We start from the raw sequence: 24,212 nt of genomic DNA on the forward strand, positions 1-24,212 counted from the left end.
AACCATAAATTTGTCCAGTCTCAAGGATGAGGTAAGGGCCGGCCTCCATGTTGACAGTTATATGAGGTCAGGGGAAGAAGAAGAAAAAAACACACAATATTTTTCTGACAAGAGATCTGGTGGGGCCCTGCCCTGCAGTTGTGGAGAGGTAGATGGAGGAAGAATGATGGGTGGCTTTGAGGAGGGGCAGAGTCTCCTCTCCTCCTCCCCTACCCACATGTTGAACAGGCTGGCTCTTAAATGCAAGGAGCCTCACCTGGCCAATATAACAATGCTCTGGGCTGGGCTCTTGGTCTTGGTCTCCCTGGCTGTGGCCCTCCTGTGGTGGTTTCAGGGGGGGCTGAGATGGAGGAAGCAACCATGGGAGCTCCCGGGGCCTTCCCCTTGGCCCTTAGTGGGGAATCTCCCTCACTTGCTGCATGCCGACCTGCCAGCCCACTTCCTCCAGTTAGCCCAGCATTATGGACCCATCTACCGCCTCCGGTGCGGAAAGAAAGGTAATTCTTGAATGTGTTTGTGATGCGGGGTGGGTGTGGGGGACAGAACAGTGATTTGGGGGATGTTAGAAGTAAATGGGGCGGCATTGGCATCAGTTAAAACCTACATATTCGTGGAGTTTTTAGCCTTCCAAAAAAAAAAAACCAATGGCATTGTGTTCCTGAGGCTGTTTTGTTTCATTTTGTTTTTACTGCTGCTTGAAGGGCTTCCGTGATTGTTTTCAAAACTTCCCTGCAATTTTTTTTCTTTCTAATTTTCTTCTTGGGCTTTTAAAGTCTTTGCAGTCCATCATTTTAGAATAGGCTTTAAATTAGAAAACAGGACGATTTGTTAGAATCAGGTTAGAGCTGGAAGGGATCTTGGAGCAACTCCCTGCTCAAACAGGAAACAATTTACCATTTCAGACAAGTGACTGTCTCTTCTTAAAAACCTCTGGTGATGGAGCACGGCGTTCTGTAAATAAGAATTTTCCAGAGTGAACCTTTTGTCCCCTTATGAATAAATTTATATTTATTTATTTATTAAATTTAGGTACTGCCTTTCTCGCTATCCAAAATGAGTCTGGGAGCCTTACAGTGTAATAAAGATAGAAATATAATTATATAATTAGAATTATATAAATAGAATATATAATTATAGAAATATAATTATATTTTCTATCTTTATTACACTGTAAGGCTCCCAGACTCATTTTGGATAGCGAGAAAGGCAGTACCTAAATTTAATAAATAAATAAATACAATATAAAAAATAATAAAAATACTTTTATATTTTACTTTATAAAAATATAAAAAATAAATACTTTTGGTCTGGATGAAGATCTGGATGACTTTGAGCTGTCACCAGAATCAATTGTCAGCTTTAGAAGTTATCTTTAGAGCTTAGAAGATAGAAGTTAAAAATAAAAGTTACCTTTAGAAGAGAAGAGAGAGAAGAGGAGAGAAGAGGAGAGAAACGAGAGAAGAGGAGAGAAAAGAAGAGAGAAGAGGAGAGGAGAGAAAAGAGGAGAGAAAAGAAGAGAAGAGAAAAGAGAGGAGAGGAGAGAAGGAGAAGAGACGAGAAGAGAAGGAAACACTGGTGACAAATTTTGGGGTGTATGAAAGCAAGCTAGGGGATAAATTGTGAGGAAGTAGATTTCACCTAAACGTGGAGAGAAACTTCCTAAAAATCTAAGAATGACTAACTGGTTCCTTTACTGGAGCTATTTAGATAATGTGAAGTCAGTGTCCTGAGATGGCCAGTTTTACTGTACAACAGCTCTTATCTCAATGGGAGCAGGAAGGCCTCTGACAGCTGTGTTTTCAGGAACTAGCAGTACTTTTGATTAAAATTACTAGCTCTTTAAAGTAATGAAGCAAAATTCTCCACGAGCAATGTAGATTCTGGTGAGAACCAGTTCTGTATATACAGTATATTTGAACTTTAATAACTTGCAAACTTGGCCAATAAAGAATTCTATTCTATTCTATTCTATTCTATTCTTATTCTTATTCTTATTCTTATTTTTATTCTACTCTATTCTACTCTACATTCATTATCCTTTCCTGCCTACCTGCCTCTTTCTTTTTTCTTTCTTTCTTCCTTCCTTCCCTTCCTCCCTCCTTCCATTTCTTCTTTCTTTCTTTCTTTCTTTCTTTCTTTCTTTCTTTCTTTCTTTCTTTCTTTCTTTCTTTCTTTCTTTCTTTCTTTCTTTCTTTCTTTCTTTCTTCTTTCTTTTCTTCCTTTCATTTCTTCCTTTCTTTCTCATTTTCTCTCTCTTTCTGTCTTTTTTCTTCTTTTCTTTTCTTTCTTCTGTTGTCAACTGGCTTCCCCATTGACTTTGCTTGTCAGAAGGTTGCAAAAAGCGACACGGCCGCCATCTTAAATACATGCCACTTGTCAACCCGCTGAATTTCAGTCATGTGACCACAGGGATGCTGCAATGGTTGTAAGTGTGAAAAATAGTCATAGGTCACTTTTTTTTCCAGTGCTGTTGTAACTTTGAATGAATGGTTATAAGTCGAGGACTTCCTGTATTAATGGAAAAAGTCTGTTCTAAGACTGAGCTAATTGATGTTTGGGAGTTTTGAGGAATACCTTTGAAAATATATTGTTGTTGTTTTTTAATGGCTCTTTCTTCTTTTTCTGTCTTTCCCTTGTTCAGTTGTGGTTGTGTTGAACAGCTCTGAATTAATTCGGGAGGCTTTGATGCGAAAATGGTCTGACTTCGCTGGACGACCTCATAACTTTCTGGGTAATGATTTCCCGGTTTGTTGATAATTCTGGTAATGAATTGAGATCAAATCGTGGCTTGAGAGCCATTTTGTTAGTGAGAAGAAGGACTGTGTCAGCGTTCCAACTAACCAACTCCAAACCAATAAACTCCGAGACAAACATTTCCTCAAAGTTCCCATTTTATTAGAGTTGTCATATTGGCACATCTGGAAAAACCTGAATCTGAGAGTTCTGGGGTTTCCCTTCCCAAAAGAAAATCAAAGGTCCATCCCCTGCATCCATCAGTCCATTACATGGCCCAGTCAAATCTTCATCCCAACTGGAGAGAATCTTCCCAGTCACTCCCCTCCAGTTGCAGACCACATGTCCTTGACTCTCTGAGAAACAATGTTATTGTGTCTAAAACTTCTACCTCACTATGAAATCTCCCCTCCCCAAATTCCCAGGCACTGAATGTGGCCGCCTCAAACCTTCCAAGTGGGGGAAAAAAAAAAGGCTTCCAAGGCTGACACACTGCACATTGCACAGAAATAAGATTTGCTTGATTGGAGGAAAAAATTGCACTTTGCAGGGTTCATCCAAGCCATAAACTATGCTTACAAGCAACCATGGTTGGATTCACACCACATGGGTAGTCCTCAATTTACAACAATAATTGAGGTCTGAATTATGGCCGTAAGTCACGGCAGTCATTAAATGGGTCGTGATGTGACCTTACCTCATTTTACCACCTTGTTTGCAGCAGTCATTAAGTGAAATCATTTTCTCCAAGAACTTCCACTTCAATAAATAGGTTTTTTTTTGCTGGAAATTGGAACTAAACGCCAGAAGCTGGCAAAAAAACGTCAAAAATTGTAGTGACATAACTGTGGGCGCTGCAAAATAGCCATAAATGCCAGTTTGATTTAGTGTTTAAGGCACCAGGCTAGAAAGTAAGGGGTGGTGAGATCAAGTCCTGCCTTAGTGATGAAAGACAACAGGGTGACTTGGACCAGGCACTTTCTCTCAATGCAACCCACCTCACAAGATTGTTGTTGTGGGGAAAATAGGAGGAGGAAGATGGATACGTTCACAGCTTGAGCTATTTGTGGAAAAATAATAAAGATGGGATACAAATAAATAATGATAAATAAATGTCAGCCAGTTTCCAAAAGTGCCCAAAATGTGATCAAATGATTGCGGGATATATATGTGAGTATGGTTGTCAGTATTGTGGTTCACCAGCAGCCAGTGTAGACAGCAGCGGAATCGGACAGTGGAGAAGAAAGGGGACCAGGCAGGGAGTCTGGAGAGGACTCGGATGAGGGTCTTGCGTCCAATGCAAGGATGGGGCCAGGACCATCTGGGAGTAGGATGCTGCCTTTGGAGCCTTCGGAGTCTGGCAGCAGCGAGGCAGAGGACCCAAGGGAGCCTGTTCCCAGTGCGCGTATGCACAGAGCTGCTAGAAGGCGAGAGCAGCTGAAACAGAAGGGGTGACTCGCGAGTAAGGCTGGGAGGTGATTGCCCCTCCCATAAGGGATAAAAGCCAGACATTAATGAGGAACACTTGAAGGAAGCAAAGTAGTTTGATTGGTTCCGAGTCATCCTCAAGCTCTGTGTACTTTGGTTGGTTTTTTTCTTGTACTTTGGTTGATTTCTTTTATAGTTAATCTGGATACTTCTGTTTTTGGCAGCATTCCACAGAACTAGAAAGTGTGTGCTTATCTTGGGGGACTGTTTAAGATTAGTTTTGGCTGGGAACGGAAACAATTACTAGCGTTGCAATAAAATAAGTTTTGCTTTTAAAACAAGCTTGTAATTAATTACGTTTGACGAAGAAGCCTGGGTCAGAACAGTCAGAACTCCAGACCAAGTTGTAAATAGCTTTGAGGTGTCTGTTGTAACTACCATAAATGGTCACCAAGGGATTGTTTGTTAAGTGAAGAGTACCTGTACAGGTCAGGAATTACCCAACCTCCCTGAGAAAGGTTTGAAAGTTTTCCAAAGGCTGACATGGGCTAACAAGGTTGGGACATCCAATTTTGTAAAAAGAGAAAAGGTTTCCCCTGTTCAGTCATATCCAATTTTATGGGACCATGCTCTTTCCCATCTCTTATAAAAGAGGAAAAAAAATTCTCTAAGGGTAGTTTGGGTGGTAGGGAGCTAAATGCAATGTTGAAGTTTAAAGCCTGTATGTTAAGAAGTCAAAGCATAAGATGGATTAGAAAGTTTTTTTTTAAAATGTTTTTTTTGTGTTTTTAAAAAGTTTGGTACTTTGAAGGAAAGAGGGTTAAAAAATGGAAAGGTTTTCCCCCCCCTCTCTTTTTCTTTCAGTAAAACCAAAGAATTGGAAAGAATACGATGAATTTTGTAAATAAAAATGGTGACATCTCAGAAAGATTACTAGGTGCAAATAGAAATACATATTGTTTCCATAGCAAGGAAGATAAAGCAGGAATGGTTCAATTGATTATTTAAAGAGGAAAATATGTTCTTATTTGGATATCCCTTCTGGAATTTGTGCTTATGAAGAAGAAGAAAAATGAAACTTTGATCTTGGTTTTGTTGATTAGAAAGATGTGGTGTTATAGAAATAGCTAGATATATATTAATGTGTAAAAAGCAAAAAGTTGTGGTTGGAATGTGTTCATCTTGTACTGTGCTAATAAGAGTTGGAAGTCAATGCCCCCTTTTCTTTCTTTTTTCTCTTTCCCCTTGTATCTCACACCCCCTTTTCCACACTCTTTTTCCCTCCCTTAATTTCCTAGTTTCTTTTCTTCTTTGTATTTTATATAATAAAAAAATAAAAATGATAGAGAAGATAGAAAAGAAAAGGAGAGAGGCCAGGGGTGGGATTCAAATTTTTTAACAACCGGTTCTGTGGGCATGGCTAAGTTGGTGGGCGTGGCTTGGTGGTCATGTGACTGGGTGGACATGGCTTGGTGGTCATGTTATTGGCTGGGTGTGGCCAACTCAATATCACTCACATCGAGGCACGCATCTCCTCGCCTGGCCTCTCATGACTGTGGGGATGCTGCAACTGTCGTAAGTGTGAAAAATGGTTATAAGTCACTTTTTTCAGTGCCATTGTAACTTTGAATGGTCACCCCACACAAGCAAAGAACTAGCAAAGGAGGGGGAAAACTTCCAGAGAAGTTCCTGAGACAGGAAGTCTATTCCTGCCAAGGATGTAATAAGGGTTAATGGAGAGGCAGTTTCTGTAAGCAACACCAGAATGTTTCCTTCCTGCCTTCCTTACAGGATTAGGCCAGTAATTTCTTCTAACAACCGGTTCTCCGAACTGCTTAGAATGTTAACAACCGGTTCTAGCGAATAGGTGCGAACTGGTAGAATCCCACCCGAGAGAGGGTGTACATGCATCTGGAAGCTGAGGTTGAAGATGCTGATGTAGAATCTACTTTTTATTTTAAAAAAAATGGAGAAAGGGTGTAAAAATTCATTCATTCTCATTTTTTTTGCATGTAATGTATATGCTGTGACCATACGTCCTTAATTATGCAAACAGCCCTTGCTTAACCAGAGATTGTTTTGCAACATTTGAAGTTACAATGGCCACAGAATGGGTGCTTTGGGGGTGTAGATAATTTCCCCCCTGCCTGTCATGTAACTCCATGTAAGGCAGGTCAGCCTTATTGCTTGCTGTGCTATTCTGTCAGGTTAGATCTGCAACCCAGGGTGGCTCTCAAGAGTTATATAAAACAAAAGGCCACAGAAACATTAAAAACAGCAAGCAACCAAAACAGAAACAAAGCGACCCATCTCCCTTGATTCAACCAGCCGGGTTACCTTCCCACTTGGTGTTTAACCTGTCTCACGCTTGAGGGAAAGTGCAGTGACGTATGGTTTTTCGAAAAGGGCGGTGTCAGGATTCCGGCAGTTACCCCCAATTTAAATCATTTTTTGAGCCAAACTTCCAAAACCTCAAAAGGATTTATTGGGAGTTCAACTGTCCAGCACTGCTTAGGTGTAGCTGACTCTGAGGCGCATAATTCCTTGTCACCCTTGAACCCTGATTTCCCCCCACCCCCTGGGTGTATCATAATTCATATTCTCCAATGGGACGCATCCATAGCCAAGAGTCATCAATAATGCTCACCAGTTAGAATTTTGCACGGCAGAAACTTCGGTCACCTGGTTACTATTTTTGAAAACATTTATGGAATGCAGTTTTGGTTTGCAAGCTGCTACATTGCTCCCCACTCCCTTTCTGCTGGCAACTCTAAAAAGACCATACAAATATTTTATGAGTTGACAGGTGGGAGCCTGCTGGGTGACATTGACAGTGATATAAATATGTGCATGTGTGTGATCTAAGCCGGAGTTCCCCAACGTTTCCGGCTTTGCAGACCGGTGGGGGGCCGGGAGAGTGGGATGGTTCCTTGCAAGTGGACAGCAAGCACACGCAGTTTCATTTGCACGACTGCAAACACAAGCGCCTGCCACTCACTTAAATGGAGCACAGGCGTGCACACTCGCCTGCTGGTCACGCAAGTGACAATGTGAATGCTCGCCAGCAGTTTCCGCAGCTTGGTTGCAAACCCCTCATGGCGCACTAGTGTGCCTTGGCCCACAGGTTGGGGGACCCTTGATCTAAGGCAGGAGTCGCCAACCTTTTGGACCTCAGGGACCACCAAACTCATAATTTTAAATCCTGTGAACCACTAATATGAATTTTGATGCTTGCTGTGACATTGGTGGGAAAGTTGGTCACATATTCCGGAACTGCAATAATCACAGGACTGGCCCTTTGGTCATCCCGGAGCAGCTGCTCCTCCACCTGGGTGCATTGGCCTGCCATGAACTGGAAGAGCTGCTCCGGGGTGACCAAAGGGCCAGTCCTGTGACTACTGCAGCTCTGGAATATGGCACCGACTTTCCCACCAATGTCAGCAAGCCACCCAGGGGCGGATTTTCCTCCCTCGCCATTGGTCTTACCTACCTCGCATGGCTCTACTCAAGACAAGGTTTGTGCTCGACCGAAGGGTGGGGGGGCCAGCAGGTGGGCGGGCCATGTGGGTGCCGCAGCCTTGTGTTCCTGCGCAGCCTGGATTAATTGCTTTGGGGGTGTGTGCTTTGTGGGGGACATTTCTCTACGCACCACCAAAATTTTATCGTGGACGACCAGTAGTCCCTGGCCCACCGGCAGGCGACCACTGATCTAAGGCATATTTCTCTCTTGTGATTCTTCAACAGGTTTTCCACAGTTACAATGGACAGCCTGTGGATGTGGCACACGTCTTTTCTCTGCATGCTTGTGCAGTCATCTCCAACTTGATATTTGGGGCTGCGGTGAGTCTTCCGACCTGCTGTGTAATTGCTCTGCTTTCCCGCGGATTGTCTTCTCCAAGCTACCTCTGTCTTTTCGTCCATCATAGGACATTTCCGCCATCAAAGAAATGCATAACTGTATGATCGAGCTGGTTGAAAATTGGAGTTCTGCTTCCATCCAGATTCTGGATTTTCTTCCCATCTTCAGGGTGAGACCTGGTTAGAGGGCCTTTTTGTGTGTGTGGGTGTGTGTGTGTGGGCGGGGTGCCTTCAGGTCAGGCTTGCAGATCTAAAACTGACATGCAACATTTTAGATCTGAGCCAGAGGCATTTCCTGGGAAAGAGTAAAAAAAAAAAAGTCAAGGTGCTACCCCAAGCATAGGGGTATGTCCACGTAACAGATAACAGATAACCAGACTTGGAAGAAACCTTGTAGGTCATGTAGTAGTCCAACCCCCCACCCAAGCAGGAGACCCTACACCATTTCTGACAAATGGCAGTCCAACCTCTTCTTGAAAGTCTCAAGTGATGGCGCTCCCACAACTTCCAAGGGCAAAGCTGTTCCATTGGTTGATTATTCTCACTGTCAGAAAGTTTCTCCTTATTTCCAGGTTAAATCTCTCCTTGTTCAGTTTCCATCCATTATTCCTTGTCTGGCCTACAGGCGCTTTAGAAAATAGCTCAACCCCTTCCTCTCTGTGGCAGCCCCTCAAATATTGGAAGACCGCTATCCTGTCTCCCCTAGTCCTTCTCTTCACTAGACCAACCATGCTCAGTTCCTGTAACCGTTCTTCAGTCCCCTAATCATCCTGGTTGCTCTTCTCTGCACTTTTTCTAGTATCTCAACATCTTTTTTATAGTGTGGTGACCAAAACTGGGTGCAGTACCCTAGGTGTGGTCTTACTAAGGCTTTATAGAGTGGTATTAATACCTCACTTGATACCTCACGTATAAAAAGAGAAAGGGTTGTAATCATGAAATCACAACCACAATCTACTTTATCGACCTTCCCATGGATGATGTGACTGACAGACAGATAGGAAGATCACAGGTGTTTTTTTTTAATATTTGCAAGTAATAAACTTGGTCTAAATGAGCTTAGTACAGTATTTGTCAACCTTAGCCACTGTAAGATGGTTGGGGAAATCTGAGAGTTGAAGTCCAGACAACCAAAAGTGACCAACATTGAGAAAGAGAGGATTAATATATCAGGCTGGCCTTGGACAGATTTGCATTTAACTCCACATGTTTGGGATGGTCAACAAATGGTAGATTGCTGATGTTGCTCAAGGTTTTGCCTTCTTAATTTTCTGACGGACAATCAGAACAGATATCCACTCTTTCTGTTTTTGTCTCTGTCTCTATCTAAATGAATGCACGCATGCACAGGGGTTTTGTTCATGATAAAATGTTCTACTTTTTGATACCATAGACTTCCATTATCTGTAGCAAACATGGGCCGGCAGGAAGTTAAATGTTTCATAAGTTTCCATCACAAGTGAAAGAAACTAGATTGAGAAGGATACCTTACTAGATTGCACTTCTGATGCTGATATATCGTGTGGCTTATTAGAATGTCATAAATTGGTCTTGCACATGCCAACTGCTGAAGGACAATCAGTGACCATTGAATGTTGAAAACAGCCCAGTTCTCTGCACATAGAAAATTTGGGAAAGAAGCTTCTTCTTCTTCTTCTTCTTCTTCTTCTTCTTCTTCTTCTTCTTCTTCTTGTTCTTCTTCTTCTTCTTCTTCTTCTTCTTCTTCTTCTTCTTCTTCTTCTTCTTCTTCTTCTTCTTCTTCTTCTTCTTCTTCTTCTTCTTCTTCTTCTTCTTCTTCTTCTTCTTCTTCTTCTTCTTCTTCTTCTTCTTCTTCTTCTTCTTCTTCTTCTTCTTCTTCTTCTTCTTCTTCTTCTTCTTCTTCTTCTTCTTCTTCTTCTTCTTCTTCTTCCCTTCCTTCCCCTTCCCTTCCCTTCCCCTTCCCCTCCCCTCCCCTTCCCCTCCTCCTCCTCCTCCTCCTCCTCCTCCTCCTCCTCCTCCTCCAGGCCTCGTTTCTGTACTCTCTTCTCAGAAGGGCCCAGCTGCAGCCGCATCTGAGTTGTAACCCACAATGTTGTTTTTATTTCTTCATAAAAGACAGGAGGGAAGAGCAAAGCCCCATTTTGGACTGAAGCCTTGGGGCAAGGAAAAAGGGAATTCAATGTTTTGCTGGCTGTAGCCACCCACCCAGGGCAGTTTCCCCAAATAACCTCTTCCTCCTCCTCTCTCCTCTTCCTCTCCCTCTCCTCTTCTACTTCCTCCTCCTTCCCTCTCCCCTCTTCTCCCCTCCCTCTTTTACTACTTTGGGTGTCGACAGAGATACAATATTCCTAAAATGTGAAAGGGGAATGGTCAAGGAAGAAATGTGGGAGTCCCAAGTGTTTGTGCTGAAACCAACTTCATTCAGATCGTCTGCTGTGCCCTAGGTCTTCCCCAACCCCACTTTACGGCACCTGCTCTCCTGTGTCAAAACCCGGGATGCCTTGATCCAAAGCCAGATGAAGAAACACCAGGTGAGAATGTGGAGAATGGCTACTCCAATAAAGGCTATACAGGTAATTCTCGGCATGCAACGATTCGCTTAGCAACTGTTCAAAGTTGCGATGGCATTTTAAAAAGTGACTTACCCCCTGTCCTCATACTTACGACCATGACAGGGTTCCCCACAGTCACACAATCACGATTCAGATGCTTGGCAACTGCCACATATTTTCGATACTTGCAGCATTCTGCAGTCACGTGATCACCATTGCTGATGGAAAGCAAAATCAGTGGGGAAACCGGCGGGAAGTCGCAAGTTGCAGTCACATAATGTCTCATTTAACAACTGCGGCAGAAAAGGTTGCAAAATTGTGTGCGGTCACTGAACGACCCCCACTGTGTAATGAGCAATCTTCTGGTCCCTTTTGGTGGCTGTAAGCTGTAAGACTACCTGTATAAAGTTAACCTTTTTTTTTTTTTCACGGAGGCTCACAGACAAGAGGATGACATGAGACGAAGAATCTACTAATTTAAGAGCAGGAATGACGAGAAGATCTTGCAGTTTTACCACCTTGCTAAAATGGTCCAGTGTTTATCACAAAGATGGGGGAAGCCATATCTCGTCAAAAGTTACTGGAGAGCAATTCCTATCAAAAGGGACAAGAGACAAGGAATTATTGGGACTGGGCCCTGAGCAGTTGATGGTTCACTGATGGGATGAATAGATGGATGAAACCAGTTTGTCTTGATTGATTGTGTTCTGACCCAGCCTTAGCAGAAACAAGAAACAGACCCCCTTGTCATGAAAAACCCCTTTTTATTTACCTCTTGTGAATGAATTGGATTCACCCACCCGAAAAGTCCAGGCAATAGTCCTTCAAGGAGTCAACTGCAGTACAGATCTTATCAGTTCCTTGCGATAATTGCAAGGCCGTGAGCCGTGAGCGGCAAGCAGTCTCTGTGACACAAAACGCAATGAGCAAAATCTCCAGAAATACAAACTGTTGTCTCCCGCGACGACCACTCCCCTTTCCTTATATATTTATTTCCCAGCCAGGAAGGGGCCATTCAGCATCCACGTGTGCTTTGCTTCCCGAGTTGACTCCTTGTCCTCTGTTGCTTACCTCTTCTAACTGCTCTGCGCATATGTGCATGTGGAACAGGCCCCAGCTGTTCTTCCTCCTCACTCATATCAACCTCCAAAAGCAGCTGCCTCTCTGGTGGCTGGGAAATGTTGGACGGCCCTGGCTCTATCTCTGTGTCTGATGCAGAGCATCCATCAGAGCCTTCCCCAGATTCCATCACTGGCCCGAATTCCTCCCCAACTTCCTCACTGTCCGAGTCCACCATCAGCTCCGCTGGTAGCTGGCAGGCCACAACAGATTGATTGATTGATTGCACACCCTCCTCTCTTTCTTAGGAGTCATGTAGCCCTTCCAAGATCCAGAACATGCTGGATGACATGCTGCAGCTTCTGCGTGACCATGGTACTGAAAAATGGGGGGAGACTGGCCTCTTGTTGGATCACGTCCACATGGCCATTGTTGACCTGCTTATTGGAGGCACGGAGACCACAGCAACCCTGCTCACTTGGGCTATTGCCTTCCTGGTGCATCGCCCTGAGGTAGGATGAACGGTTTGCTGGTGGCGAGAAACATGGTCCTCTAAATCAGGGGTCGAAAACCTTTGGGACCTCAGGGACCACCAAACTCATAATTTAAAATCCTGTGGAACCACTAATATGAATTTTGACGGTGGCTTGCTGACATTGGTGGGAAAGTGGGTCCCATATTACAGAGCTGCAGTAATCCCAGGACTGGCCCTTTGGTCATCCTGGAGCAACTGCTCCTCCACCCGGGTATACTGGCCTGCCATGGACTTGAAGAGCTGCTCCGGTGTGACCAAAGGGCCAGTCCTGTGACTACTGCAGCTCTGGAATATGGGACCGACTTTCCCACCAATGTCAGCAAGCCACCCCGGAGAGGATTTCCCTCCCTTGCCATTGGTCTTACCTTCCAGTTCCAGCTTGCAAGGTAAGGTTTGTGCTCGGCCGAAGCGTGGGGGCCAGCAGGTGGGCGGGCCATGTGGGTGGCGCAGCCTTGTGTTCCTACGCAGCCTGGATTAATTGCTTTGTGGGGAGTGCTTTGTGGGGGACATTTCTCTGTGGATCACCAAAATTTTCTCAGCTGGTGACCACCAGTTGGCGACTACTGCTCTAAATCCCTCTTTGGGGGGGCACAGTTTACCTTTCAGTCAAAGATCTTCTCCTGCTTCTTATCTCTCTTGATTTCTCCACGCAGAAGGAAGTGGATCAAAGTTATCGGCTTTGACTGGGGAAGCTGTGGCCTTCCAGTTGTTGGGCTACATCTCTCTACATTGTTCCTCACCACCTGCCATGATGGTGGGGTAATGGGAGTTGGAGTCCTAGAAAAAAAAGGGGGGCCCATAATTTCCTCTATCAGAAAGTCAAACTTCATTGAATGTACAGGAAGTTCTCCCTTAACGACCGCAATTGGGATCAGTAAAAATGTCACTAAACAATGAGATTATTATCTCATTGGCCACACTGCTTAGCAATGGTCGTTTTTGACAGTTCTTGATTGCGACCGTTAATCAATTGTTAGGCAAGGGCCCACCCAAATCTACCCTTTTCCTGGCTTGGTCCCTCCCAGCCCCGGCCTCACTTCTTCCAAGGGAAAGGACTGCCTTCCCTTCAACTCCCCCACCCGCCTTTTACTCCCATCCCTGCTCTTTTGGCTGGCCTGCACAGTGACACTCCTCGGTGGTGGTGGTGGCAACACTGGGTATCAGTCAGTGGTGGGGTTCAAATTTTGTGGCCACCAGTTTGATGGGCGTGGCTTGGTGGGCGCGCTTTACGTGCACACGCATGTCAAATGTGCACTTTGTGGAGGCGCAGAGGCGTTTTAACTCGCCTCCTGCAAGCCTGCATGATCCTGGCCGCTTCAACAGCTGCCGCGTGGCACTATTCTGTGCCGCGCAAAGCAGCTACACTTCATATTCACTGGATAAAAGAGTACAGGAGCCCAGGCGGGCAGGTGGGCCCAACAGCAGAGCGGCGGAGAGAATGGGTTCGGTCTCCGCTGCTCATCGCTCCTACCGGCTTGCCAGAACTGGACCGAACCGGTCAAATACCACCACTAGTGTCAGTGTTTCTCAGGTAGACCAGTCAGGAAACATGACCAGATGAGCTATTTCTACTTTATTTTGAGGATACACTAACAGAATCTTGCAAGTCTGAAAGTACAAATCTCCCACCATTTCTTTTATGGCCTGAGAAGTTAAAGATGAACCCTTCTGAGCCACTTTCGTACCAGTTATGCAGACTACGCTCTCTTCTATCAGACCGATCCTTAGGCCAGGGGTGTCAAATTCAAGGCCCATGGCCCGACTCTGGTCCATGGGGTTCTTAGATCTGTCTCGCAAGGCCGCCCTGGAAACAGTGGAGGACTAGCTCATGGTGACCTGTTAGCAAAAACAGAGCTTGAGCTCCGTTTACATCGGCAGAGGGTTGCAGAAGGCCGTCCCAGCTGAAAATGGAGCTCGGGAGCATGGCTTTTATTGGTAGAACACTCGGGCCGCCAAAGGCGCCCCTGACAAGAGTGATGTCAAGATGGCCACATCCCCTGGCCACATACACCCTGCTCCCCCCAGGCCAAACACAACCCTGACGCGGCCCTCAATGAAATCGAGTTTGACACCCCTGTCCTAGGCAGTATTTCTTTGTCCCGTCTCTCAAGGTTTTCTCATGTCCCATTCCAGATAGTCCTTGACTTACAACCATTCAATTGAGGTTACAACAGCAGTGGGGGAAAAAAGGGATTGATGACAATTTTTCACCCTTATGACTGTTGCAGCATCCCCATGATCATGTGATCGAAATTCAGGTGCTTGACAACTGGAATGTATTTATGAGGGTTGCAGTGTCCCTGGATCGGGAGTGACCTTCTCACAAGAAAAGTCAAGGGGGAAGCCAGATTCACTTACAAGCTATGTTTTTTTTTAAAAAAAGTTATTTCTTCAATGTTTTAACATTTAAAAACAAAGTTCCGCACCGTACAACATTACTATAGCAGTGTTTACATTGTAAATATCTTCTATTGACGTGTGATACATCTCTGTATTTGATTCGTCACCATTCTAGGCATTTTATACATATATACATTTTTTATTTACATTTATTTACCCGAAAACCTTATTGTTTTGTAGTTTTGTAGTATTACATAGATCCTTTGACGCCTTTGCGTCTTATTCTTATCCATTCGTACCAAACGTCCCCTTACAAACTATGTTACGCCTTAACAACTGCAGTGATTCACTTAACAATTATGGCTATACTATATACTATACTATAACTATATATACTATACTATAACAATTTATGAATATAAATTTTTGGCTCAGTTGGGGGGGAGGGTCATACGTCGAGGCAATCCTGTATATCACTCTTCACCAACGGAAGGCTTCCTGCAAAAGTCAACCTCTCCAAAGCTTTATTACAACTTCTTGCTTAGCAAAATACATTTGGGCCTCAGTTGTGCTCCTTAAGTCAAGAACTACCTGTCAGCAGCCTCAGCCTGCTTCTGTTTTGGCCTTAGTGCCACTGCTGCTGGGGGTGGGAGGGCGTTTCAACTCCTGCTCCACAAAGCCCCATCTGTTCCCAGTGAGTCTTTGCTATCTTCTTCCCACTGCTGATAAGTTGTGCCTGGAGGGGCCTATTTTGAGACAGCTGCGGTTTCGGGAAGGCCTTGGGGTTGCTTCAGAAAAAAGGCCTCGCATGACCCATGGCTGCCTTGCAAAAGGTCAGCTGGGCTTTGTCAGCAGTGGGAGGAAGAAGACAGCAATAGCAAATTCACTTAGAATAACCAGGGGTGCGATTCAACCGGTATAACAACCAGTTTGGTGAGCGCATGTGCTCCATGTTTAAAAAAGCTAATACTTACCTTCAACTGCAGCTGAAGAAAACAGCTGAGGTGACTTCTGGTTTGAGCTCCTTCCGCGACATGCGCGGTTTCGATCTGTGCTCATTGCCGGAGCTCCCCAAGCCGGCTGGTTTCGGGGCTAAGCCACCCCATAGAGGTGGTGAAGAGGGGGGAGACCGCCAGCAGGGTCGAGGAGAGCCGCATCTCTCCTCCCCAGCTGGCCATTACTCCCTTTTCCGAAGGTGGTTGCAGCGGTGGTCAGAAATGGCCACCTCAAAGAAGAACTCGACTGGAAAAGAAAGTGCAGGAAGAAGATAAGAAGAGAAAGTTTTGGTTGACCGGGTTAAATTGAAAAAGCAACAACATAAGGTACCCTGGAATTTAAACTATAAAAATAACATTGTTCCCAAAGAAGATTTTGAAGCAGCGAAGGAGGGAGGAAAGGGAAAGGATTTGGTTTTTTTTCTCCTCCCTTCCTTATACTGACAGCTGAGACTTAAGTAAGAAATTGACAAAAATCCACTTTGACATTAATAGGCATTTAAGCTGAAAATAAAATGTCAAAGGGACAATAAAGATTTTTGGATATTTAAAAACTTTTAAAAGCAGGAAAGGAGAGAAAAGAATAAAAGGGCAGGATCTGGAAAAATGGAGCAGACTGCCTGGAACTAAAAGGAATTTACAGTGAAACTTTAACAAGATTCCTAAAAGATACATTCCAACTGAAACTTTGTAACAAAATAATAGAACCCCAGGAAGAGAAAGTGAAAAAAGAAGCAAGAAGAAACAGCTTTGGATTATTTGGATTACTTGGTGGTTTTGGGATTTTTGGCTATTGCATTTAAATGACTAAATTGGGTGGTTGTTTAAAAGTGTTTAAAATGGCATCACTTCTAGAAGAACTGAAAATGGAACTTAAAAAACAGAAAGAAGATGCACAAGAAGGGAGAGGTTCTTTTGGCTTCGTATTTCAATTCCTAGAAATGGAAATCTGGAACTATGAGAAACAACAAGAAACGCTTGTAGAACAAGAAGATCTGGACAAAGAAGAAGCCATCTTTAATGATCAAGTAATTTTATGGGGGGGAGGAAAAGGGGGAAATAGAGTGAAAAGTTTAAGATTTGAAAAAACAACCAAAAAAAAAGAATAGTTTGAAAAATAATTACAATATTAGAAAGCAACAGAAGAGGGGATTACAGAAGAGAGAATTAGAAGTAGAGAGACAAGGAGGTAAAAAGGGGAGGGAGAAGAAGAGGGGGAAGAAGGAAAGGAAAAGAAGTTATAAAAGACAGAAACAACATACAGAGAAACAGGGAAAAGGTATAAGGATTGAAAGTACAAGCCTGTTCAGAGATAGTGGGTGAAAAATTAATTGAAAAAGGGATTCTGCAAAGGTGCATAAGATAGTATTGTTATATTAGAAATAGAAATAATTTTAGAAAATATGATGACTAAAATGATGGATAAAATATTTATTGTAATATAGTGGAATGTTTGTTAATAAATAAATGAAAGAAAGTGAATGAGAGAATGAAATTAGAAAAAGATGGGAACATTTTAATTATTATTAATGATTTATAAAAATATAAGCGAAGAGAAATATGAAAAAAAAGAATTAATTGTGGAAAGCTTATAAGTGTTCACAAGGAAGTATGATATTCAATTGAAAAGAAAAAGATGTTAAGATTTTAATGAATATTAACTATAGAATTGAATTGGAATGGAATGACTGTTTTATATATATATATATATATATATATATATATATATATATATATATATATATATATATATATATATATATATATATATTTAAGGATATAGTGTGTATTTTAAGAATGTACCAAGCAGAATTCGATTGGAAGTTATGTATTATATTGAATGTTATAATCTTAAAGGTATAAATTGAAGTTTAAATAAGAATTGAATGGACAAAATCAAAAGATATAAAGGTGGCATACTCCAATTAGTAACTACAGGGGAAATTTTGTTTAATGAGAAAAGATAATATGAAATTGAAACAGGACAGACAAAAGTACAAATGTAATGATTTGAATTGAGATATGAGATAATTAAAAATAAAGTTGAGAAAATCAAAGGAGGGGAAAAACTATGTAGAAAATGTTTAATAGTAATAAGACATGGAATAGAACACAAAGATGAACATGAAATTGAGTTTGTGTCTGTATGAAGAAGTAACAACCCGTGATCATGCTACTCTCAAAAAAAGATATTTTATTTGTATTATGTTTTTTTTTTCTTTGTGAAAACCCAAATAAAATTTATATTAAAAAAAAAGAAGAAAAAAACTGAGGTGCGGCAAACTGCTTTGCTGTGCGAATCAGTTGTGCTCTAACGAAAAGACACAAAGCACAAGAAACAGCAGGGACATGCGGGCCCACATGCTCTTTGGAGAGAACCGAACCAGGAGAATCCCACCCCTGAGAATAACTTATATAAACCCTATAGTGATTTACAAAATTCTCTAGGCGGTTTACAATGTCAACATATTTTCCCTCAACAATCTGGATCCTCATTTGACCGACCTCGGAAGGATGGCAGGCTGAGTCAACCTTCAGCCCGTCAGAATCGAACGCCAGGCTGAAGGCAAAAGTTAGCCCGCAATACTGAACTTTAACTATTGAGCCACCTTCAGATGGTGAAGGTCAGGTGGGGTGATGAGCACAGAATGGCAGGGAGGGTGGGTGAGGGAGGGCAGGTAGCCACAAAAGCAGAATCGGGTGAGGAGATAAGGCAGTTAGGGGGAAGCTGAAGCACACACTGTGGTTGTAAATGTGGGTGAGCTGCCAACCACCTGACCTTTGACCTTGTGACCAGGTTTTTGTTTTTTTTGCAAAGATTGCAACTCCAGCACTGTCATAAATTACGTCACTGAACAAATGGTCATTTAGTGAGGGCGTTCTATACTGTCTTCTTTCTTCCCAACATGTTTTCCCCCCCTTTTTTTTCTCTGCCACTCCAGATTCAGGAGCAGATCCACCAAGAGTTAACCACTGTCATCGGATCCCACCGTGATCCGACCTACAGGGATCAGGAGCAGCTGCCTTACCTCCGAGCCACCCTCTGGGAGACTCTGCGCCTACGTCCATCAGCACCTCTGGCTCTGCCTCACATGACCATCCGCAACACCAGGTAACAGGTTTCAAGGGACTCCCCGACCCTCCAAATCTGTCCTTGAGGAAGGGGATTCAGCTTCCCCCCCACCTCCTCCTGCATTCTGCCAGGTGCTCTTTCTAGCCAGGTCCCTGCCTTCTGAACATCCATGACCCTCCTTGGCACCAAACAGTCAAAGCAGTGGTGGGATTCAAAAAAAAATAAAACCAGTTCTGTGGGCGTGGCTTGGTGGGTGCAGCAGGGGAAGGATACTGTAAAATCCCCATTTCCTCCCCACTCCTGCGGGAAGGTTACTGCAAAATCTCCATTCCCTCCTCAACCCACTAACCTGCTTTCCTGATTAGGTGCCAAAAATCGGCTAGGCCTCTTTGTGACACCCCTGAGCCACTGCTTGTCTGTCTCTTGTGGCTTCTACTCAAGTGTGTTTTAGAACCTTCGTGAATTCATTCTACCCGTGGTGGCTAACCTTTTTGGGTTCCTGTACCAAAAGTTGTGTGCGCACTGGTGCTCATGCGCTCGCGTGCCAGCACCCAGAAGGTAACGCGCACCCCCCCATGCCCCCGCGCATGCGTGCGCAATCTCCCCCACCCCCGTTACCTGCACTGCACCTCACAGCTGATTTTCGGCTGGTTTGAGGCCTTTTTCGGCTTCCCAGAGGCTTGAAAAAAGCCTCTGCCAGTCGAATAGGCCCATTTTGTCACTTCCAGTATTAACAGGAAGTGATGAAACAGGCCTATTCAGCCTGCAGAGACTTTTTTTCAAGCCTCTGGAAGGCCAAAAAAGGCCTCAAACCAGCCGAAAATAATGCATGCACAGTGAAGTAGGTTTGCCTGCAGCTCGCGTACTGGCACAAATGGTTCTGCATGCCACCTGTGGCACATGTGCCATACGTTCGCCATCATGGGTCTATACCATGACTCCATTTGTGATGGATTATGAAATGGATAATTATTTTTTTAAAAAAATATTATTGTAGAATTATTAACCCACCTTTATTATTTTTAAAAATAACTCAAGGTAGCAAACATATCTAATACACCTTTCTCCTCCTATTTCCCTCACAACGACAACCCTTTGAGGTAGGCTGGGCTATGAGAGAGAGAGAGAAGAGAGTGACTGACTCAAAATCACCCAGCCATCTTTCATATCTAAGGCGAGACTAAAACTCGCCATCTCCTGGCCCAAAGTCACCCAGTCTCCTTTCATGCCCAAGAGAGGACTAGAACTCATCATCTCTTAGTAATTGGCACAAAGTCACCCAGCCAGTTTTGATACCTAAGGCAGGACTAGAACTCAACAGCTTCCAGGTTTTGAGCCTGATACCTTAACTGCTAGACCAGGAGTCCCCAAACTTGGCAAGTTTTAAGACTTGTGGACTTCAACTCCCAGAATTCCTGAGCTAACATGACTGGAGGAGGAATTCTGGGAGTTGAAGTCCACAAGTCTTAAAACTTGGCAAGTTTGGAGACCTCAGTGCCAGACCAAACTGAGTCTCTGATGTTCTCGGATGCCTATGAGACCCCCAATCTCAGGGCAAGCAAGAGGAACAAATTACATTGCTGAAGCCTTGTTGATATAATTGTTGTCTTCTTTTTCCTCTTCCTCTCACACCCTCTCCCAAGTCTGTCTGGTTTCTCCATCCCTAAGGGCACGACGGTCATTCCCAACCTCTATGGGGCCCATCATGATGAGACCAAGTGGCACCATCCTCTGGAGTTTAGGCCAGGTATTCTTATTTGCAAGAGAGAGAGAGAGAGAGAGAGAGACTGAGACTGAGACTGAGACTGAGTTCCTACATCACACTAACCCAGAATGAAATTTGCTTGGCTTTGGCTTAGTGCAGTATTCCTCAGCCTTGGCAATTTTAAGACAGATGGACTTTCCCAGAATTCCCCAGCCAGCATGTGGAAGACCACCTGCCTTAAAAGCGGAAGCAGTATGCTCTGTCCCATAATTGGGTAGACCAGGTTGCCTTGATAGACCTGTCCCACTGGAAAAAAAACACTTCACCTGTCTTAAAGTTGCCAAGGTTGAGAAACACAGCCTTAGTGTGTTGTGTCAGTGCATCTTATTGTGAACTAATCAGTAAAGTATGTTTCAGAAAACCATAGCTTAGGGCAGTGGTAGCTAACCATTTGGGGCTCCTGTGCCAAAAATTGTGCGTGTGCTTTCGCTTGTGCGCTCATGTGCCAGCACCCAGAAGGTAATGCGCACGCCCCTCACACCCCTGCGCGTGCGCGCACAATCCCCGCTGCCCTCTTACCTGCACTGTGCCTCACAGGTGATTTTCGGCCTCCCAGAGGCTTGAAAAAAGCCTCTGCAGGCTTTGCAGGTCGAATAATAGGCCCATTTCGTCACTTCCGGAAGTGACAAAACGGACCTATTATTGGGCCTGCAGAGGCTTTTTTCAAACCTCTGGGAGGCCGAAAAATGCCTCAAACCAGCCAAAAATCAGCTGTGAAGTGTGCGCATGCACAGTGAGGTAAGCATGTCTGTGGCTTGTGTGCCAGCACAAATGTCTTTTGTGCCAGCACAGGTGGCACGCATGCCATAGGTTCACCATCATGGGCTTAGGGCAACTATAGAGAAAGAGAGATAGCTTGGGGAAGAAATTAGTGTGAATTTTATGTTTTAGATGTCCAAATAAAAGTTAGGGTTTACCCATCATACTAAGCCACATACATATGCAATTTGTTTTTGACCCAGCGAGATCAAAAATGGGGCGGCACTGTGGCTCAGTGATTAAGACGATGGGCTTGTTGACTGGAAAACTGGCAGCCCACGTTCGAGACCCAAGCACCACAAGACAGGATGAACTCCCTTTCTCGCCCCAGCTCCTGCCAAACCTAGCAGCTTGAAAGCATTAAAAAATGCAAGAAGATAAATAGGGACCACTTCAGTGAGAAGGTAACAGTGATCCGTGACATCATGTTGGCCACATGAACACGGAAATGTCTTCAGACAGCGCTGGCTCATTGGCCTTGAAACAGAGATGATGAGCGTCGCTGCCGATAGACACCAACAACTAGTAGAGTAAAATCCACAGGGACTCCTTTCTCTTTACCTAGTGAGGCTACGGGAATAAAGTCCCAAATTGCTTGAAGCTCGGATTTTATATGAATCTTCTGATTTCAGCTAAGCGTTTGTGGGAGCGGGTGAATGGAAAGCATGGCTTATTTCTGGCGTATTTGTTTGTTTATTTGTTTATTTTGCCCCATCCAAGCCTCTCATCCAATATTTCCTCTATCTATCTATCTATCTATCTATCTATCTATCTATCTATCTATCTATCTATCATCCATCTATCTCATCTATCATCTATCTATCTATATCATCTATCATCTATCATCTATCATTCATCTATCTCATCTATCTCACCTAGCTATCATCTATCTACCTATCTATATCATCTTTCTATCTATCATCTATCTATCATCTATCATCTATCATCTATCATTCATCTATCATCTATCATTCATCTATCTATCTATCTATCTATCTATCTATCTATCTATCTATCTATCTATCTATCTATCTATCTATCTATCTATCTATCTATCTATCTATCTATCTATCTATCTATCATCTTTCTATCTCTTTCTATCTCTATCTATCTATCTATCTATCTATCTATCTATCATCTATCTATTTATCTATCTATATCATCTATCTATCTATCATCTATCATCCATCCATCTATCTCATCTATCTATCTATCTATCTATCTATCTATCTATCTATCTATCTATCTATCTATCTATCTATATCATCAATCATTATCTATCTATCTATCATCTATCTATCTATCTATTTATCTATCTATATCATCAATCATCTGTCTACCTACCTACCTACCTACCTACCTACTTTACTTAATTATTTTAGCCTGCCTTTATTATTTTTATACATAATTTAAGGGGCTGAACACATTCAATATTCCTTCCTCCTCTTATTTTCCACACAACAACAACCCTGTAAAGTGGGTTGGGCTTAGAGAAGGAATGACAGGCTTAAAGTCACCTAAAAGCCAGATTAGAACTCACAATCTCCTGGTTTCCAGTCTGGGGCCTTCACTCCTTAGACCAAAATTGGCTGTCCTTGTGAATCTGACCGGTTTCTTTCTTCTGTTCAGAGAGATTCCTGGAGAGTGAAGCCTCTGTGGAGGCCCGACGGAATCTGGTGCCCTTCAGCTGTGGGGCGCGGGTATGCCTGGGAGAAGCCTTGGCCCGCATGGAGTCGTTCCTCTTCCTTGCTTACATCCTGCGAGATTTCCAACTCTTGCCTGTGGCAACTGGATGCCTTCCTGACCTCAGGGGATCGTTTCGATTCCTTATTCATTGCAAGCCCTTCTTGGTGCGGCTGGTACCCCGGGTGAGGACCCCAAAGCCCGAAAAATGAAGCCTTTCCCGCCCTTCCTGCTGGGCGGGAAACTGAAATCGTTCACCTTGCTTTTTGTTAGTATGATCTTGTTAAGCTCACTGTCATATTGTGGGTGTCAGCCTTCAAGATCTTCCTCCTTTCCTTTGCTTCTTTCTGGCTGTCATGAGTAGCGGGGGGGGTGGAAGGGGGAAATGTATGGGACGTGAGCTGAAAGTGTTACTAACTGATATTGTATAAACCGGAGAGGGTTTCTAATTCCTGCTTAGCTTTCTCTTCTCTGCGCAACTGCAACCCTTTATCTGAGTAAGCCAAGGTCAACTAATCACCACCACCTGGAGATGTCCGCATGATGAAGTTCACAACTTTTAATTGGAAGAACCGTTTGAACTATTGGGGGTGGGAACATTTCACTCCCTTGATATATGTGATGTACGTGCCTATTTCCCCAGATTCAGAATTTTCTTGTTGCTACCACTGACTTCCAGTAAAAGATATCTTTTCTCTAATTACAAGAGTCTAAGTATTTCTTTCCTGGATTTTGAACGGAGCACCAACTGACAGTGGGCTTCTGTTTCCCACCTTATTATTAATGAGTTTGCCAGTAACTAAAGTTCAAATCGATGTGCAATCCTTGTCCTTGGCAGGTTAGAACCCCTTCTTAGGAGATTCCACATTCCCCTTGGAGAACTTGCTTTGTGATTTCAAAGAACTGGAAACATTAATCAAAGAAACTCCTACTTCCTGAAAACATTCGTCAAAGAGACCACCCCTCTTCTACCACCATCTTGGTAGTTCTCAACTTTCACCTTGCTAACCAGTCGTGCATGGATTTTAGGACAGGTTTAAACTGAAGGAAGTCTTCATTTAGCAATGCCCTGATAGGAACATGGTGGCTTAAGTGGTTAGGATGCTAGGATGGAGGAGGCTAGGATAGCAAGCCTGCGTTCGAAACCCAAGCGCTGTTGTGTGGCAGGCTTGAGCTCCCATCCTTCGCTCCAGCTCTTGCTGGGGACATGAAAGGAGCCCTCAACTGGGCATCCCCTGAGCAACAACAATATCACCAGCTATTCCTTTCAACCTGGAAGTACCTTGGTGCTTCTGATAGGAGTGGAAAAAGAGAGAGAGAAAGTAATGTCCCGATAGCCTCATTTAATAATCATTTGCAGTTATCATTGTTAGGAATATAAGTCACCTAACAGGTATTTGGGTTAGAAATATATAAACCAGGACAAACATTTTAGTACTATATCTTTAAGGGA

At 43.5% G+C, this 24,212-nt stretch overlaps 1 protein-coding gene across 1 annotated transcript; it reads left to right on the forward strand.

The window, feature by feature from the left end:
* Positions 1 to 271: 271 nt before the first annotated feature.
* CYP21A2 (cytochrome P450 family 21 subfamily A member 2) lies at positions 272 to 23,495 on the forward strand. The gene is made up of 9 exons (XM_087953986.1): positions 272 to 497; positions 2,642 to 2,745; positions 7,906 to 8,001; positions 8,088 to 8,189; positions 10,443 to 10,529; positions 11,918 to 12,121; positions 18,422 to 18,591; positions 20,196 to 20,299; positions 22,706 to 23,495. The coding sequence occupies exons 1-9, from the start codon at positions 272 to 274 to the stop codon at positions 22,969 to 22,971; spliced, it is 1,359 nt and encodes a 452-aa protein (XP_087810112.1). The 3' UTR covers positions 22,972 to 23,495.
* Positions 23,496 to 24,212: the final 717 nt, after the last annotated feature.

Source organism: Notechis scutatus, chromosome 2, assembly GCF_049901735.1.
Source record: "Notechis scutatus isolate UNSWTSFEM ecotype Mainland chromosome 2, rNotScu1.2, whole genome shotgun sequence".
In the NCBI taxonomy this organism is placed as follows: domain Eukaryota; kingdom Metazoa; phylum Chordata; class Lepidosauria; order Squamata; family Elapidae; genus Notechis; species Notechis scutatus.